At 46.9% G+C, this 18840-nt stretch overlaps 1 protein-coding gene across 1 annotated transcript in view; it reads right to left on the bottom strand.

The window, feature by feature from the left end:
- The window catches only part of CADM3 (cell adhesion molecule 3), a 75938-nt gene extending 63019 nt beyond the window's left edge, over nt 1-12919 (bottom strand). Inside the window, exon 1 of the mRNA XM_039358111.1 lies at nt 12483-12919. Within this exon, the coding sequence (XP_039214045.1) occupies nt 12483-12552 (70 nt within the window). The 5' untranslated portion in view covers nt 12553-12919. The remainder of the gene's footprint in view (nt 1-12482) is intronic.
- Between the last annotated feature and the right edge of the window lie 5921 nt (nt 12920-18840).

Raw genomic sequence — 18840 nt, 5'->3', positions numbered from 1 at the left:
CTGTAATAGATTCTAAACGCGACACCACCTGAGCATCAGAATCTGGATCATTCCTACAACTACTGTGCAGATAGCAATAGCACTTAGACTTATATATTCTTCACAGTGCTTTACAGCCCTCTTTGAGCAGGTTATAGAGTCTCTCAACTTGCTCCCCCCCCTCCCAAACAATCTGGGTCCTTATTTTACCGACCCCGGAAGAATGGAAGGCTGAGTCAACCTTGAGTCGGTCAAGATTGAATTCCTCGCTACGCCTGCAATATTGCATTCTAATTACTAGGAAGGAAGGAAGGAAGGAAGGAAGGAAGGAAGGAAGGAAGGAAGGAAGGAAGGAAGGAAGGAAGGAAGGAAGGAAGGGCAATAGCATTTAGACTTATATATCGCTTCATGGTATTTTACAACCCTCTATAACAGTGGTTCTCAACCTTTTTAATGCCACAACCCCCAACTGGTCGTAAGTCGAGGACTACTCAACTGGTGCAGCACCGTTTGCAGAACGGGACTTTTGGCAGGCTCAGCAGGGCAGAGACAGCCTGGACAATTCCTATTGGCTTTGGAAAGCCAATAGAATGAGACTCTATTCAAGAGAGTCTATTCTATTGGCTTTCAAAAGCCAATAGAATAAAAGGGAGTAGCACAGCTAAGGAAAAGGGGAAAAAAAATGGCGGACTGCATTGTTTGGCAACCCCCGTGAAATGGTCGTTCGACCCCAAATGGGGTCCCGATCCACAGGTTGAGAACCACTGCTCTATAAGTGGTTTACAGAGTCAGTATCTTGCCCCCAACAATCTGGGTTCTCGTTTTACTGACCCCGGAAGAATGAAAGGCTGAGTCAACCTTGAGCCAGTAAGTCCTGAATTGTCTTGAATAGTCCTGGACTTATTACCTTTCCTTTAGTGACCATTTCGAAGTTACAACAGGACTAACGTAGCACCCACAGTGATTCTCTTAACAACTGCAGCCAGAAAGGTCGTAAAACGGGGCAAAATTCATTTAACGAAATGTCTTACTTAGCAACAGAAATTTTGGGCTCAACTGTGATCCGATGCCGAGAACTTCCTGGTGTACATTTCCAGCATATATAAGCTTGCTCCTTAAAAACAACAAAGCCATTGGCTCTCTAAACCAACTTCATCACCACATTCTCAGTCTATTGAGGATCCACATCCCAGCAGCTGGATTTCCACCTAATCTGCCTCACAGGGCTGTTGTGATATTTTTATTGACATTCTGTTCTCCTCGAGGGAAAAGGGAACAGGATAAATGTAACTGTGAACAAGCAAAATTCAGTAAGGGGATCAATATTTAGAGCCTAAATGCTTTTTAATGCAAAGCTCAACAATTCCAGTTTCTCAGTAGCGCACTTGCTGTACGCTCGCCAGAGTGTTGCTGCTGATGGGGGCTCATTGCGAAAAGCAGGATGGGGTGCTGCCCCCTTGTTCTTTGCATCTCCTTTATTTGTTCCCATGTTTATAACTGACTGCTCAAATCTTGTCAGGACCAGAATTTGGCTTAGTTACCTGAGAACCCCTGCCCCCCCCCCCAGATCTCTATTTAATTTGCTGCCCTTTACCAGCACGGCAGCCATGGATTCAAACTGTGGGTCTGCTTTGTTTTGCAGGGTTTCCTCAAGGAAAAGAGCCAAAGGGATGCTTCATGGTTTGGAACAGATATCAGGACTGCATTTCTGACCAATTCAGCAGCAGCACCTGGCAACCTTGGGTAAGTGCCAGGCCTGGGCAATTTGCAGAAGTAAGCAGATTATACCTGGGCTGAAATCCTCCAGAAAAGCAAAAGAGGGCAGCAGCGGGTAGAGAATTGTAACGCTTTGCTGCCACCTAGTGGCTGTTTCGGTATTTGCAGCTCAGATATATGTTGCTCCTAGACCAGTGGTTCCCAACCTTTTTAATGCCACGACCCCCAACCGGTCGTAAGTCGAGGACTACTCAACCGGTCGTAAGTCGAGGACTACTCAACTGGTGCAGCACCGTTTGCAAACTGGGACTTTTGGCGGGCTCAGCAGGGCAGAGACAGCCTGGACAATTCCTATTGGCTTTTGAAAGCCAATAGAATTAGACTCTATTCAAGAGAGACTATTCTATTGGCTTTCAAAAGCCAATAGAATAAAAGGGAGTAGCACAGCTAAGGAAAAGGGGAAAAAAAATGGCGGACTGCGTTGTTTGGCGACCCTCGTGAAATGGTCGTTCGACCCCAAATGGGGTCCCGACCCACAGGTTGAGAACCACTGTCCTAGACAGAGACAAAATATTTCTTGTTTTATCCTTTATATATCATTACTATTCTCTAGATCCAAGCTTGGATTCAACCTGAGGTTTCTTTTTTTTCGTTCCCCAATAGCTCTTCAATCAGATAGCACTGCAGGAAAATTTCAGGAGTCACAAGTTCTAAAGACAGATAAATTTTTGTTCGGCTTTAGGCTAAATTCAGAAAAAGCCAGCTAGCCTTATCTAAACCTTGGTTCCTGAGTAAGTTTGTCTGCTTGTGGTTATACAATACAGTTTGAAGACCTGTATGAAAGACCACAATCAATTATCTGATAGCTGCTGGCTGTGTATGTTTTCTGAAAGGTTATAGATAAGAAACAGCACTCCCACAATCTGCATTTTCATGGATATAAATGTTCCCAGGATTCCTTAATTGTAACCAGATATTACTTGAAACCAAGATGCTCAACTATTTTACACACATGGGCTGTGTGCACAAAGCAGGTAAGGCCAAGTTACAAAATCCATTGCCGTTAATTAAAATATGATTTTTTCACCTAACCTGCTAAGAACATGCCTCTTCCTTCGCATGAAAAATTACAATTCTGTTCCATCTTCTAGACAGGCCCCGGGGATCACACCCCAAGGTTTTCAAAAGGTCTCCAGCTGTGTATTTCTGTCTGCATCAGAAGTGGGGAAAAAACTTGTGTGTCATCTTTAATAAGGCTCTCCACATCAGACAAAATTCTGATCTCAACTGTCCATACGGTTCAGATCTGCCATCCCATTTAACCCAGACTTCCGAGAGAGAAAAATCAGCCAAATTCAAAGGTTCGGGCTGAACTGATTTGGGGAGGGAGGTTTATTCAACTTACAAAGAGCCCCTAAGTTGCTCCTATCCATCTGGGGAAATCCAGTTTTGATGCTTTAAATCCAGTTGGCAAATCAGAATTGGGTCAGAACGTCCAACTGTAGCTTCCTTGAACCAAGTCTCAGCACTGGGTCTTTAAAGCACTATTTAAAATATTAAAGCGGGGCTTTAGTATAAAGCAAGGCTGGCTGGGGAATCCTGGGAATTGAACCTTGGAGTTGCCAAGGTTGGAAAAGGCTACTCTTCAGGGGAGAGAAACGACTTGCAGGGACTACAGCAATGGGCCAAATCAACCCCTAGTACTGATGTTACTTAGTTTAGGTCATGAAACGTCTGCAAGAAAACAAGCGAGCTCAGAGCACCCCCACAGTCATCCTCCTCCTCCTCCTCCTCCTCCTCCTCCTCCCTTCTAGCACTGATGATGTTACCTAGTTTGGGTCATGAAACATCTGCAAGAAAACAACCAAGATCAAAGAGCACCCAGGACCTCTCATATGACATCTGAAGACCTTTCCTGTCTCCATCATCATCCAAACCCACATTATGGCATTTAACTTCAGACACACTTTGGGGGGAGGTGTTGTGTTTTAGGAAGTCTGGATAGACTCAAGGGCTTCTGGTGAAAAGCAGTAGGAGAGTCAAGATGGTACCTTGGTGAAGGTTTAGGCATGGAAAAACCCAGATCAGATCTTTCTTTTCAGTCCAGCCTACCCCCATGGGGCTTCTATTGGGGGGCGAATAGGAGGAGGGACCCTATGTCTTGAACCCCTAAATGAAAGGCAGGTTACTAAATCTGGTAAATTTGGAAGTAAATCACAAAATTGCATCTCACTTACTTCAGCCATGTCATGTGGGGGAATTCACTGGAGGAAGCCATTGTTGGGAAGAGTTAGCGGTAAAAGGGAAACCAAGCTTGCAAAGAACACAGTGGCTGGGCACACCATCAAAGGTGACACCAGCCAGAGCAGAGAACTACTCAAAAAGCAGCGCAAGATCGGAAGATGTGGGCTCAGAGAACTGCCCGAGTGTCGGACACGACTGAATGGATAACATCAACACCATCCACTTTTGAAGTACAACAAATGTAAAAACCTAGCAAAGGAATCATTAGCTGACAATGATTCAATTGTCTGCTCATGGTTGGAAATAATTCTAAGTTGCCTTGTTGGGTTAAACTTTTAGATGGGTTGAATTCCAATCCAACGCTCAGTCAACAAAACCCTACATAGATGGAGGCCTCCAGGGGATAGGGGGGTGGGGAATGAAGGCAGATCAATAAAGCCAAGTGATATTTCAGATCGCTTCCTCTCTCTTTGGAAAGTCCACAAATCAATCGTAACAGCAGCTCCCTTCCTTATTATTGACCCTCCAGCATTTGATACGATTCACAGATAGACTGTTTCTAGAGCCCAAAATCAATGTTGGCCAAGTGGTCCATTTTGAGCAAGGAATGGAGAACATTAAACAAAGGAAGATCAAGAGTGGTGGAGATACTGTGTAACTTCAGTAATTGTACGGCACCAATGGAAAACCAGGCTAGGGACAGATTATCATGTGGAAAATCTGCAGTACTCTGCGGTTGCTAGAGGTTTGATCCAACTTGATGACACCACCATCCATCGTCAGAACTGACTGGTGGAAGAGACCTAACCTTAACCCTAAGTGGGTTTTACCCCAATGGGATAAAATCGATTGTGTTGAAGCCAAAACTGGGGGTACCATAGTTGCACTGTGGGTCTTGACCAGAGCATGCGTGGAATGACACACTCTACAGTCTCAGGATTTCGTTTGGCCCAGCTCCATATTTCCATCATAGCTTCCATAGCAAGTGTTTCACAACCTTGGCAACTTGAAGACGGATGGACTTCAACTCTCAGAAGCTGGCCGAAGAATACTAGGAATCGAAGTCCACTCATCTTCAAGCTGAGGAACACCATCTGCCCATCTCCAAGGCTGAGGAACACTGTCCACCCATCCTCAAGGTTGAAAAACGTGTAGTATTCAAGGATAGAACACAGGGTGATGGAGAATCTCTCTCCAGTAGGTCTAGAAACTAGAAGAAGTGAGACACCAGAATAGAAGCGAGATGTCTCAGGAAGGTGACCCTGTTGGTGCCAGCTCAGAAGAAGGAACAATTTGACTCTTCCGTCTCGTGTGACCTCATCACAGCCTTCTGCTGCAACTTTGGAAACCTGACTTAATTGAGGCACTCGCTGTACTGGCTTAATGGAGAAGACAGATGGATCCAGAGAGAGAGAGGGAGAGAGAGAGAGAGAATGAACAAGAGACAAATGGAGCGATAGGGGTTGGGAGGCAAATAAGCAAAGATCGGAAGGCCGATAATACGCCGGCCAGCATTAAACGGATCTTCCTAAAGCACCACCTGCCTACTTAATCCAAGCACAATCCATCTAACTGTTGCCAGGGATGACTCAAGTGAATATAAGGGGGAGCATTATATCATAGGTATGTTCCTTAAGCACGAAACTAGTATAGCATCCTATCAGTTATTTTTCAAGAGAACCATCCAAACTCTGTGCTTAGGAGGTCAGGTCTAAGTCCAAAGATGACACAGCGAGATCCACTCTTTATTCGCTTATAGCCAATAGACTAAATCTTGCCAGACTAAAGCTATAACCTTGTAACACATTGTTTTTGAACCTTGAAGATGGGTGGACTTCAGCTCCCAGAATTCCCCAGCCAGCAGGGCTAACTTTAGGCCAATCACCAGGAGACGTGAAAGCCAGATGGGTGACTTGGAAAAATCACCAGGAGACATTGAGTTCTAGACCTGCCTTAGGCATGAAAGCAGGCTGGGTGACTTTGGGCCAGTCACCTGGAGATGGTGAGTTCTAGTCCCGCCTTAGGCCTGAAAGCCAGTTGAGTGACTTTAGGCCAATCACCAGGGGATCCTGGGTTCTAGTCTTGCCTTTGGCATGACAGCTGGATGGGTGACTTTAGGCCAATCACCCAGGAGACTGCGTGTTCTAGTCCCGCCTTAGGCATGAAAGCCAGATGGATGACTTTGGGCCAATCACCAGGGGATCCTGGGTTCTAGTCCTGCCTTTGGCATGACAGCTGGATTAGGCCAATCACCCAGGAGACTGCATGTTCTAGTCCCGCCTTAGGCAAGAAAGCCAGATGGGTGACTTTGAGTATGGCTAGCTGGGGAATTCTGGGAGTTGAAGTCCACCCATGTTCTAGCTGCCAATGTTGAGAAAGGCTGTTCTAAGATAATAGATATATCTTGGGAGATTCCAAGGGGATGGCTACCCTGAACCTCTTCCTACTCCTCCATCTAGTTTAGGATTGTGCAGTCTCTTGCGATGGGCCCCTCTCCGGAATCTGCTGCCTTCTTTTCCTAGGAAACAGTGGTGCCACTGCTGGCATTTGTCCTCCCCCCACTCTTCTCCAACTACCCATTTCATCACAATGGCATGCAAGGGCAGCTTTGAACCCAAATGCGCTGCCCTCCTTCCTCACTGTCTTTCTGACGTCACCCTGTCGCCCAAACTATGGATCCGGTCTAGAACATCTCACATTCCCAGCTGGCCTCTTGAAGACGAGACACCCGTCGTTCTTTGCCGAACGGATTCTGCATCGAGTGGAAAGAGAATTAGTAAAGGGACTTAGGGAGTATTTTTTCCTTCTCTGTAATTCTAGTTTAGAGCAACCCAGCGCTCAAAAATTGACTGAAGCTGTGCGCTAACGATGCAAAGTCCTCCAGACTCAGTTCAGCTTCAGCAATTCATTGCATTTGCATGAGCCTGTATAAGAGAAGTATTTTGGGGTGTGTTAAAGGAATGTCTGGAACATTCTGCCATGTGCCAGAACAAAAGGGTGGGTGACTTACGCTGGGTCAATGTCTGTCTAACATTGCTTGAAAAAGAGGCTTAAGACATTTATTGGAAGCACCAGAAGCAAGGCAAGAAATAATGGATGGAAACGCATCAAGGAGAGAAGCAACCTGGAACTAAGGAGGAATTTCCTGACAGGGAGAACAATTAAACAGGGGAACAAACAGCTTTCCTCCAGAAGTTGCGGGTGCTCCATCACTGGAGGATTTTAAGAAAAGACTGGACAGCCATCTATCTGGAATGACAGAGAGTCTCCTGTTTGAGCAGGGGGTTAGTCTAGAAGACCTCCAGGGCCCCTTCCAGCTCTATTCTGATTGGAGAGTCAGAGGTTTTTCACCCCTCCTATTGGTCGTCTTGCAAATGGTTGAAAGAAATTTGCTTTTCGAATGTGAAAAATCTCCATTCTTGCACTTATTAAAAAGGTGGTCCAGGGATACGTGTGAATGTCCTGAATTTCATTCCTCTGTCCTTTTTCTAGCAGCTTCCACTCAACTCTGTGGCCCCGTGCCAGAGAACACTAAGTCTGTTGAATGTCTCCTCTTTCTGCAAGCTTAAGAGGCAGCTGTACAGAAGGAACAAGAAAGGGCATGGTGGGCGCCTAAATTATACATACGCACTCCCTTATTAATATTTAAATTAATGACATTTCAAGCACAGGCAGGTAATTCAACCAAGCAATTTCTGGAGGGCTCTCTCCAGACTTCTGGCCAATGAGAATGGTGATGCTGGGATAGCTGTTCAGGAGAAGCTAACCTATGAATTTCATTAACTTCAACCAGGATTCTCCAAACAAGCATCTGAGGCCTGACTGGCTGGGGATTCTGGGAGGTGAAAACGTCTGATACAAGCAGACCATATCCACAGTCTTTATAGCAGCACGTGGTCCAGACGGGATACATGCAAAACCTTCTATGTCAGCAAGAATAGAATTAGAATAGAATAGAATAGAATAGAATAGAATAAGAATAGAATAGAATAGAATAGAATAGAATAGAATAATAGAATAGAATAGAATAATAGAACAGAATAGAATAATAGAATAGAACAGAACAGAATAGAATAGAATAGCATAGAATACAGAGTAAAATGAACAGAATAGAATAGAATAAGGAGAAACTTCCTGACAGTTAGAACAATTAACCAGTGGAACAACCTGCCTCCAGAAGCAGTGAATGCTCCAACACTGGAAGTTTTAAAAAAGAGAATGGATAGTCATTTGTCTGAAATGGTATAGGGTTTCCTGCCTGAGCAGGGAGTTGGACTAGATGACCTCCAAGGTCCCTTCCAACTTTATTATTAGAATAGAATAGAATAGAATAGAATAGAATAGAATAGAATAGAAGCTGGAAGGTACCTTGGAGGTCTTCTAGTCCAGCCCCTTGCTCAAGCAGGAAGAGAACATTCTGGAAAAATCCATATGGTCCTCAACCTCAGCAATCCATTCTCGGGAGGTCTGTTGGTACAGGCAGTCCCTCAATGTACAACCTCAACAGAGCCCCACATTTCCATTGTTAAGCAAGACAGTCGCTAAGTGGAGTCTTGCCCCATGTTTATGACCTTTCATGCCACAGTTGTTAAGTGAATCAGCACAGTTGATAAGTCAGTCACCTGGTTAAGTGAATCCGGCTTCCCCCATTGACTTTGATGTCAGAAGGTCGCAAAAGGTGATCACGTGACCCTGGGAGACACGGCAACCATCATAAATACGAGTCAGTTGCCAAGTGTCTGAAATTTGATCACATGACCTTGGGGATGCTGCTACGGCCGTGAGAAAAACGGTCATAAGGAACTTTTTTCAATGCCGTTCTAACTTTGGTCATTAAATGAATGGTGGACTGCCTGTGTTGACTTCCAGTATGCAGGGCGAACCTCTGAAAAACCCACCAGATCAGCCCCAGGATGTGTGGGTCGATGCGGTGCTAATGGAAGGTTCTAGATTCCTCTTGAATGTTCCATTTTTCCGAATGGCAAGTTTTGTATAGCTTTGGTTCAGAATATCATCAGATTTATAGCCTCCCCAGATGTCAGGAGGCAACTGACACACTAATTCAGAAAATACACGCTAGCTAGCACACACAAAATATGAGACCAAAGTTTTTGCAAAATACATGCCAGGTGATCAAACAGGAATAAAATTCCATGTGGGCGGGAAAAATTTGGAGCTTTCCATTCCTTCAGCAAAAAGTTATTTTCATGAGAAAGACTGATACTCACAAAACAGTCCAAGATCTCTTGTGCTGGTAAGTTCACTAGAAAATAAATCTTATCTAATTCCAGGCTGCAATACACTAGAAAGAACCCCAGGTAGCAGCAAAGAGATACAGAAAAAAATAAAATATCCTCTGCTACCATCTAGTGGTCCACTAGGGGTTTGCAGGACAGTTCTAACCCCGATTCAAGTAGGTACTCTATTTCTCCCTTAATCTTTCTTGAACCTTACAGAGCAACAGGGCATCGTGCCCAATGTAATCCATTAGTTAGGACAGCATATCAAACTTGGTTCCTGAGTTAATCCATCTTTCACGATCACGCCATCTATCAAAGCATAAACTAATTGAAGAATTTGAGCCGGCCCATCACACAAAGTGCAAAACCAAGGTTAAAAGCTAAACAACACTTTGTACATTTGCACAAATGCATCAGCTAGGTTTTCCACTGACCTGGTTAAGTGTGTGGTGTAAACCAAGCCTTTCTCTGCCAAGAACTTTTCTTTCTCACACATACACACACGTAATCCCTGATTGGCTCCCTCAGATGCTGCCCAGACACATTAATCCCGAGAGCGAAGATTACGGCCTGTTTAGCACGCTGTTGTACTTGATCAATAGAAACCGAGTCTGTCCAAAGTCTGTCAATGCAAAGGTCTGACAAAGAGACACAACAATGGTTGGGAAAGTCAACAAAGACCTGATCATCATCCAGCAGCCTCAAACCAAGAGCTTCTAAAGCTGGACCCTTTCAGCCTCGTTCCTTGTGACGGAGATCTTTTTATGAGTGCAGTAGTCCATTACTCAAAAGAAAATCCCTTTTGTACTTAGAAAACACTCTGTAAAGTTGGTTTGTGTGTGTGTGTGTGTGTGTGTTAGGATTAGAAGATCTGGTGAGAGTCCCAGTGTCTGGTGAGGATCCCAGGTGCTTCATCACTGGAGGTTTTTAAGAAGAGATTGGACAGACACTTGTCCGAAATGGTACAGGGTCTCCTGCTTGAGCAAGGGGCTGGACTAGAAGACCTCCAAGGTCCCTTCCAGCTCTATTTTGATTGATTGATCGATCTCTTCCCCAGGTCTCCTGGAAAGAACAAAGGCCTCCTTTCTCTGCTTCCAATTCCAAAGAAGTTGTCACTCTTGCTCCTGTGAGTTCTCCAGAAGACAGGAAACGGCAAGACTGCACAGTCACGGTGCCAGTTTCTCGGTCGTGGCTCTGCCAACTGGAAGCGAGTTGTACTCGCACCTACGAAGTAGGATGTCAAACGTTTTGCTCTGAAATAAAGCTGAGGATGGTCCAAGTTTCCAGCCAGGGCACTTGGCCATGCCAAGGAACCGGCTACCATGGAATTGGAGAAGGGCCACCAACTTAGAGGGCTTGAAAATAGAAGATACCTATCGTGGCCTTTAGCTCAAGGACTTTGACCCAACCCAGTGGGCTTCCGATGCTCTTGGTTGCTAGACTCCATGGAACCTCCAGGTTCAAAGACAGCCTACCCCTGAAGCCGAAGATTAGGGAATAAGAGGGAGAAGCTTGACCAAAGATCTCCCAAGGCTTGCCAGAAGAATGTGAGATGAACTTGGCTTTGACACAGATCTAAACCTTTTCCAGTTCTCCACTGCTAAGAAAGGTTCAGGTCACTTTCAGCTCATGTTTGGTTAGTAATTCAACCCTGCCGGTTTTATAAGGGAAGGCCCAACCCAGCTGACCCCTGCCTTAAAGAAGGCAGAGCTGCAGAGCTGCAGAAAGGATCCAGCCATGGCCACTTCAAAGGAAGCCAACTTTTAGACATTGCCCAAAGAGGCTCATCATGAGACTCTCAAAAGCTGCCTTCCCCCAAGAGAGAGGCTGTTTTGCCAAAGGTTTCTTCCCCTTTAGACTTGGCCTTCACGACAAACAGAAGCTGCGTTTGTTTGGCTTCCAACGTTTGCAAATATATAAGATTCTCCCCTTCCGGTTCTTACGCAACAAACGCGAGTCCACACAACAGCAAGCAGACCAGGCGTTGCTGGTTCCAACACGGGGAAGGAGAACGTTTCTGAAAGCAGCCAGCTCAAACTTCTCTCTACCTAGGATGAGCAAAGGCCAGGCAGGACCATTTCAGGGACAGACAGACTGCAAAAACATGTGCTTTTATTTATTCTTGCAACAAAAACCCCCACACAAAACAAAAAAAGCACACACTCCTTTTCTACCTCAACAGCCTTGAAGAACCCAATCGCTGGAATGTCACTGCAGCCTGATTTATTATTTTTAAACGGGGTTGGGCAGGGCATAACACAAAATCGCCGAGCACCATTGCCCCAGCCGCCTCCTTGGGGAGGTTCCCCCCCCCCAAAGCATCCAACGCCTGCCACTTGTGCAAACAAAAGCCGTTTCAGAGAATTGCTGCTGTGGCATCCGCCAACCTCTCTCGCCTTGGCAAGGGAAGGGAATGGCAGTGCCCGCTCTGCTGCCGCAGCAGTTGCCCCGTTTTCCCCCAGCCAGCCGGCCTGTTATGTTCTTTGCAAAGGGTAGCAGCCACCTCCGGCGCCTTCCTCCCTTCCTCCACCTTCTCCCTCAGCTTCTCCCCCCCACCCACTTAAGGGCTGCTCCCTCCCAAGGTGGCTCTGTTTGCATACATTAGAACTGGCAAAGATTCCTGCAGTCGCCTCCTCTTCTTCCTCCTCCTCCTCCTCCTCCTCCTCCTCCTCCGCCTCAGTCAGACACATCAACACCAACCAGCCGAGTTGCTATCCTGGGGGCTTCTCTCCCTCTCCCCCCCCCCGTCTTCCTTCCATCGCAAGCAAGCAAACAGCAGTGAATCCCCCCTCCCCTCTCTGCCAGTTGTTTCCCTTCCAAGGGCTGCTCCCTAATTTTAAATGCAGGACGCCCCTTTGGAAAGACCCCCCCCTTTTTTGCTGCCGCTCTTCTTAAAGCGACCCCCGGACCGATTTTTGAGAGAAGGTGCCATGGGGAGGGGGCTGGCAGGAGCAGAGAGGGGGGGAGAGAGAGACTTGGGTGCCTTGCAAGGAAGTCTTTGGCTCGGCTTGGCTTCCCCAGCTTTGGACTCCGGTGGGATAGCTGCCCCTCTCTCTCTCTCTCTCTCTCTCTCTCTCGTCCGCCCCTTCCCCTCTTTTCTCGGTCTCCGTGCAAAGCATCCCGCCTCGCAGCGCCTGGAAACCCCCCTGGATGGCCGAGGCTTCCTTGCAACGGCGGATAAATAAAACAGCAGCCAGCCAGGCTCCCTCCCTCCCTTCGGCGCCTTGCAGGGCACTTCGCCGCCCCTTCCCACCCCACTGACGACCCCCTCCCTCCCCCCCTCCCACCCAGGCGTGGACTCACGATCGTGCGAGAGATTTCCTCGGCTGGCGGCGATCAAGCCCGAGCTGACCAGGAGCCACAGAGGCAGCATGGTGGGCAGGGGGGAGCCGCTGGCCGTCTTTCGGGGGGAGGGGAGAAAGGAGGAAGGAAGGAAGGAAAGGAGGAAGGAAGGAAAGGAGGGCAGCGGGGAGGAGGAGGATGGAGGAGGAGAGGGGGAATCCGACGCCTCCCCCCGGGCGGGTGGGCGGCTAGCAAACTTCGTCCTTGCCCCCTCCCCGCCGCTGGAGGGGGGAGAAAAAGAAGGGATGGGCCGAAGAGAGCAAGCAAGGGGGGGCTCGACCTTTGGCCCCGACCCCTCCCGCCCCGGCTCTGCCTCCAAAGCGGGACCGCAGTGGCGCGACGCCGGCCGGCCCGGAGGACGCCGCGGAGGGGGTCCAGCAGAAAGCCGGGGATGCTGCAGTGACTGGGATTAAATAGAGCACCCGGGAGAGACCATTGGGCCGCCGCGGAGAGGGGAGGACGGAGCCAGTCGGAACGCCGAAAGGGAGAGGCGGCGGCGGGGTGGAGAGAGAGAGAGAGAGAGAGAGGTGGGTGGGTGGGTGGGTGGGTGGGTTTGTGCATCATCCCACCCTCTTCTATGCAAATCGGGGAGGGTCCTTCCAGGCCAGGTGGGGCGGAAGGGGAGAGGCGGAGGCGGCAGGTGGGCGATGCCCGGGCAAGGTGGGGTGGTCCCGGCTTGGGAATCCACGCTCAGCCAGGCTTGGGGCGGGGGGGTGAGGGGGAGCGAGGAGTGGGGGGAGGAGAAGAGAAGCGAAGCTCCCACTCGCCTCCCCCTCTTAGTGCAGACTTGGTGCGGTCCAGATGGCTCCGTTAAAACCCCCCCTCTTCCCCCAAGGATGGGGAAGCTAGAGCCAATATTAAGACTGGAGTGAATGCTGCTGCTGGACGTTGGGGGGAAGCAACAGAAGGGGGGCGCTGGGAAGGGGGCGATGCCGTATCCTCCCCCCACACACACACCCGGCTTGCAAAACACGACACGGATAGGAATCGTTATAATGCATGCGTCTGAGGGGGATGATGGGTAAGAGGGTCCTGGTTGGAGATGAGCTGTCCATCCGGATGGTGGAATTCGGACTTGGGCCAATGGGATCCTGGATCCAGGTGTGACGGTACCTGTGGGCGCTCCATCACTGTACATTCACTTGTCTGAGACAGTATAGGTTCTGCCTGAGCAGGGGGCTGGACTAGAAGACCTCCAAGGTCCCTTCCAGTTCTATTCTATTCTATTCTATTCTATTCTATTCTGTTCTGTTCTATCCTATACTAAATTCTATTCTATTTTTATTTCTATTCTATTTTTATTTCTATTCTTAATTCTATTCTCTTCTATTCTCTTCTATACTAAATTCTATTCTATTTTTAATTCTATTCTATTCTTATTTCTATTCTATTCTATACTAAATTCTTTTCTATTTTTAATTCTATTCTATTCTTATTTCTATTCTATTCTATTCTTATTTCTATTCTATTTTTATTTCTATTCTATTCTATTCTATTCTATTCTATTCTATTCTATTCTATTCTATTCTATTCTAAAGATTCAAGATTGTTTGATGCAGCTTTGTGTTTTTAAAAACTTCTAGGTTGTTTGCCCAGGGCATGGGTGGGGTGGGGGTCCAAAAAATCAAGATGGCAGCCGTGCCCATGGGATCAAGGTCCCACCTGTTTAAAAAAGACGAGTGAGACATCAGATCACCTGTCAATCAGGGCTTCCATGTTGATTTTGTTGATTCCTCTGTCTTCGCTGGAGGGGGCCAGTTGGAATCTAGCCACATACTACAGGTGTTTTAAAGAAGTACAGAGAACCCTCAGCTTAACAACTGTCATTGTGCCCACAAGTTTGGTCATGGGTTGTGATGGTCATAAAGTGGATCCCCAGGTCCCAATTTTACAGCCTCTTTTGCAGTGGTCGTTAAACAAACCCATTGTTTGCTATGGGGTGAACCCAAAGCCAATACTGCTTTCTGGCAAAATGGTCATAAATGTGGGCCCATTTCCGAGTGCCAAAAAATGCAGTCACATATCCATGGGGCGGACCCCGACACTGGAACTTTGAATCTGGGTTGTAAGTCCTATTTTGCGGGGTGTGGGGGGGTCTGTCATAACTTCAGACACTCACTAAGCCAGGGGGTCTTCACACTTGGCCCTTTGATGACTTGTGGACTTCAGCTCCCAGAATTCCTCAGCCAGGCTGAGGAATTCTGGGAGTTGAAGTCCACAAGTCATCAAAGGGCCAAGTTTGAAGACCCCCCTGCTCAAAGGGTTCAAGGCTAACTTAGTGGGAATCTCCCCTAATTGTGGGTCCTTGGGGGGGGGGAGACAAAGCTAGATTGTAAGACTGAGAGACGTGACACAAATCAGGGCGTTCCCCGATTGATCAAGGCTTGATGCTGGCTTGTCCCAGCCCAAGTCTTTCCCTTAACCACACCCCTTGGCAAGCTTATTAGAAGTGAGTGATATCGGGGCCGTTTCGCCCAACAAGCCCCCTTGAACGAGTTTGCACTAATTTTCCAGACAAAAATTCACAATAACAAAACAAAGCACACCCCCCCCCCCCATACAACTCATTGGAATTCAAGGGATGAGAGAATCCGGGGGACCAACCCCACCCTCTCCAAACCTTTGTGCTAAGTCTCAGACTGCCTGCAGGGGGGGCACCAGAGTCAAAACAGGTTTCAGATGTTATTAACTACCTTTATAGACCACGACAAAGATCTGGAAGGGGTTGAACATCCCCACCCAAAGATAGTTTAGAATTAAAGCGGCAGTCGGTCAACATCCAATGCAGCTAAAGTCATCCCTGTGGGGTGTAGAAGGGGGGGGGGGGACGAAATGCTAGGATACAGCTATGAAACTAGCCCAGTATGATTTCTACTTGTGAAAACGGGCAGGCTCAGAAGCTCAGATTGGTTGTTGTTGTTTTAAAAAAGAGCTAGTTTAATTATCTCATCCATCACCTAATTCAATTAGATGTTTTTTTTGTTTTTTACAATTCTGGCTGGGGAATTCTGGGAGATGAGGTCTACGCTTATCAAAGCTGCCAAAATTGAGAAAACCCTGATTTAATATGGGCTTCTGGCCAGATTGAACTGAAAATGAAGTAAAAATGAAATGGATTAGGTGAATGTGCTTTTTTTTTTTAATGCATTCTTGCTCTGGAGTCAATTCCCTCCATCCTTTTTTGGCTTCTGAAGCTCCCTCTTATGCATGGAGAAACAAGCAAACATTGGACACTTATTTTTAATAAAATAGATTATAACAGTGAGGAGTCAGGGAGCAGTTTGGTGGGGGGAGAGATGGCAAGCAAAATTAAACTCCATCAAGATGCGTGTGCAAAATAGATTGTAGGAAGAGAGCTGCATTTGTCAATGGTACTGTAGCCCCAAATTAGGAGGAGTCTGACGAACAGTGTTTGGGAAAAGACATAGGAGTCTGTGAGCTGCAGCTGTCTTTAATAGAATTTGTTAGCTGAAAAATGTGCTGCCCAGATTCCCTCTGATGTTTTTGGTACCTTATAGAGAAATATGCGGATGGACTTCAGGGAGAGAAGGAGGGGAGCAAGGAAGGAAAAAATAGAAGGAAAATGGAAGGAAATTAATGTTGGGCTGCATTAACAGAGGGATAGAATCAAGATCACGTGAAGTATTAATACCACTTTACAAGGCCTTGGTATGGCCACACTTGGAATGCGGCATCCAGTTTTGGTCACCACGATGTAAAAAAGATGTTGAGACTCTAGAAAGAGTACAGAAAAGAGCAACAAAGATGATCAGGGGACTGGAGGCTAAAACATATCAGGAAAGGTTGCTGGAATTGGGTATGTGTAGTTTAACAAAGAGAAGGACGAGGGGGGACATGATAGCAGTGTTCCAATATCTCAGGATGGCCCCAAAGAAGAGGGAGTCAAGCTGTTCTCCAAAGCACCTGAGGGCAGGACAAGAAACGGATGGAAACTCATCAAGGAGAGAAGCAACCTAGAACTAAGGAGAAACTTCCTGACAGTGAGGACAATTAACCAATGGAACGACTTGCTACCAGACATTTTGTCCAAAATGGTGTAAGGTTTCCTGCCTGGGCAGGGGGTTGGGTTTGATGACCTCTGAGGTCCCTTCTAACTTTATTATTATTATTATTATTATTATTATTATTATTATTATTATTATTATTATTATTGATCATCGCGCAGTCAGCCAGATGTTCAGACTGGATTTGGCATTTTTGTCTACCTATCGAGTCCTTACCCAGGACCTGGGATAGGCAGATGTGGATGTTTGATGATATTACAGATCTCGTCGCAGGATGGAAGCAGTTCCTAGTAAGGCCGCCTTTTGCAATTGACTAATGGCGAATTTGTCAATGCCGATGATGGTGTTCAAGTGGTGCTCCAGTTGTTTTGGGATTGCACCCAAGGCGCCTATGACTATTGGTACTTATTGGTTGTTGTTGTTATTATTATTATTAAAAGAAGAAAGGCAGGAAAAAGGGAAAGGGAAAAGGAAGGAAGGAAGGAAGGAAGGAAGGAAGGAAGGAAGGAAGGAAGGAGGAAAGAAAGGAAGGAAGGAAGGAAGGAAGGAAGGAAGGAAGGAAGGAGGAAAGAAGGAAGGAAGGAAGGAAGGAAGGAAGACAATGTTCATTCCAATCTTAATCTTAGGATCAATGGGGAATGATGACTGGGAATCCAGTTGCCCATTTACCAGCCTCCCTGGCAGGGCTGGCACTGCCTCACCCTCTTTCCTTACGTAGCCCTCCTCTTTCCATCTCTTTTGCCAATAGCTGGCTTTGCAATTAGCAGGGCTGCTAACAGCCATTGATCAGCTTTCCTTGTGGATTAGTTGGATCCCTTTGTTACACAAGGAGAGAAGACCAACCCGGCTTGTTCAATATCACCATCTCTCCCAATAATTGCAGTCCCGAAATCGAATTTGTCATTTCTTCCCTGAAAAAAAAGAGGCTTCTGTTTTTCTGCTTTATTCTCAGAGTACTTGAGACGTTCCTTCACATTTCTTTCCTCCCTTCTCCTTCTATTTCTTTAACCTGCTTTATGGCAAAGGGCGCAACTGCTAATCTTATTGATTTTATTTTATTTGTATACTTTTTCCCATCTCTCTAAACAATGTTTTTTTTTCAAACTTGTGGACTTCAACTCCCAGAATTCCCCAGCCAGCTTGCTTTAAGATGGGTGGACTCCTGGAATTCTTTAGGCATCATGCTTTAAGATGGGTGGACCTCAACTCCCAGAATTCCCCAGCCAGCATTCTTTAAGCTGGACAAACTTAAACTCCCAGAATCCCGCAGCTAGCATGCTTTAAGATGGGTGGACTTCACCTCCCAGAATTCCCCAGCCAGCCTGCTTTAAGATGGGTGGACTTCAACTCCCAGAATTCCCCAGCCAGCATGTCTGGTTAAGGAATTCTGGGAGTTGGTCCACCAACTTTTAAGGCTGCCAAGGTTGGAGACCCCTACTCTAAAGCCATCCTCCCAGTCTGAACGAGCTTCACCCTCTCAAAGTCGTTGGACTACAATTCCCAGCATCCCTCTCCAGCAGCCATGCTGTTGGAGCTGCTGGTAGTTGTCATTTGGCCATCTCTGGAGCCCCCCCCCGCTTTCCGCTTTGAAATGTGGCCTCATTCTGGAAAGCCAAATTTCCTTTGGCTGGCCCAGAGGGATTTATAGAAAAGCAGTTTCAGTTTTTGATTCAGTCTCCCCTGCAACGGGGATGGTTTCCTCACCTAACTTTATTTTTCTTTCTCTGTCTTTCTGTCTCTCTCTTTCCCAGAAGCGCTTTCTGAGTGTTGTTTTTGCTTTCTTGAAAGGCCACGGGGAATGAGGGATTCTTCCTCCTCTTGAGAGTCAGTTAGGCCTATTTTAAATTCAGGCTGCCAGTCTTGCGAGCAGCAGGGAAGACAGGAAAGGAAGAATGGCACTCTCTATTCATTAGTCACCCAGGACGAGTTTATTGCAATAAACGTCTGAATTCCACCTTAAAGCGTTGGCATCTTTGGAAGGAGTGGCGGGCAAAGGCGGAACAATAATACGCAGCAGGTTCCCCCCACTGCGCGCATATGCGCAACACACTGGTGCATATCTGCCTGCCAAAGACACAGAGATGCTCTCCTCCAGGCTAACCCCAGGTGATAGGCAAATGCCTATCGGTCCATGGCGAGAAGCGCATAGACCTAAGGATGGGAGAGACTTTAAATTAAAAGCTCAAGGGCCAGTGGCCAAACAAGGGAACCCAGGTCTTTGGAAAGGAGTGAGAGTTGCATTTGCTTTTCAGTTGCACTTTGCAAACCTTCACATCCCTTGTGTCCCTAAGAAA

This window comes from Crotalus tigris, unplaced genomic scaffold (genome assembly GCF_016545835.1).
Source record: "Crotalus tigris isolate CLP2741 ecotype Arizona unplaced genomic scaffold, ASM1654583v1 scf7180000019001.135134, whole genome shotgun sequence".
NCBI lineage: Eukaryota > Metazoa > Chordata > Lepidosauria > Squamata > Viperidae > Crotalus > Crotalus tigris.
Note: the sequence above shows the minus strand (reverse complement) of the source record. Positions and strands in the feature narration are given on the sequence as shown.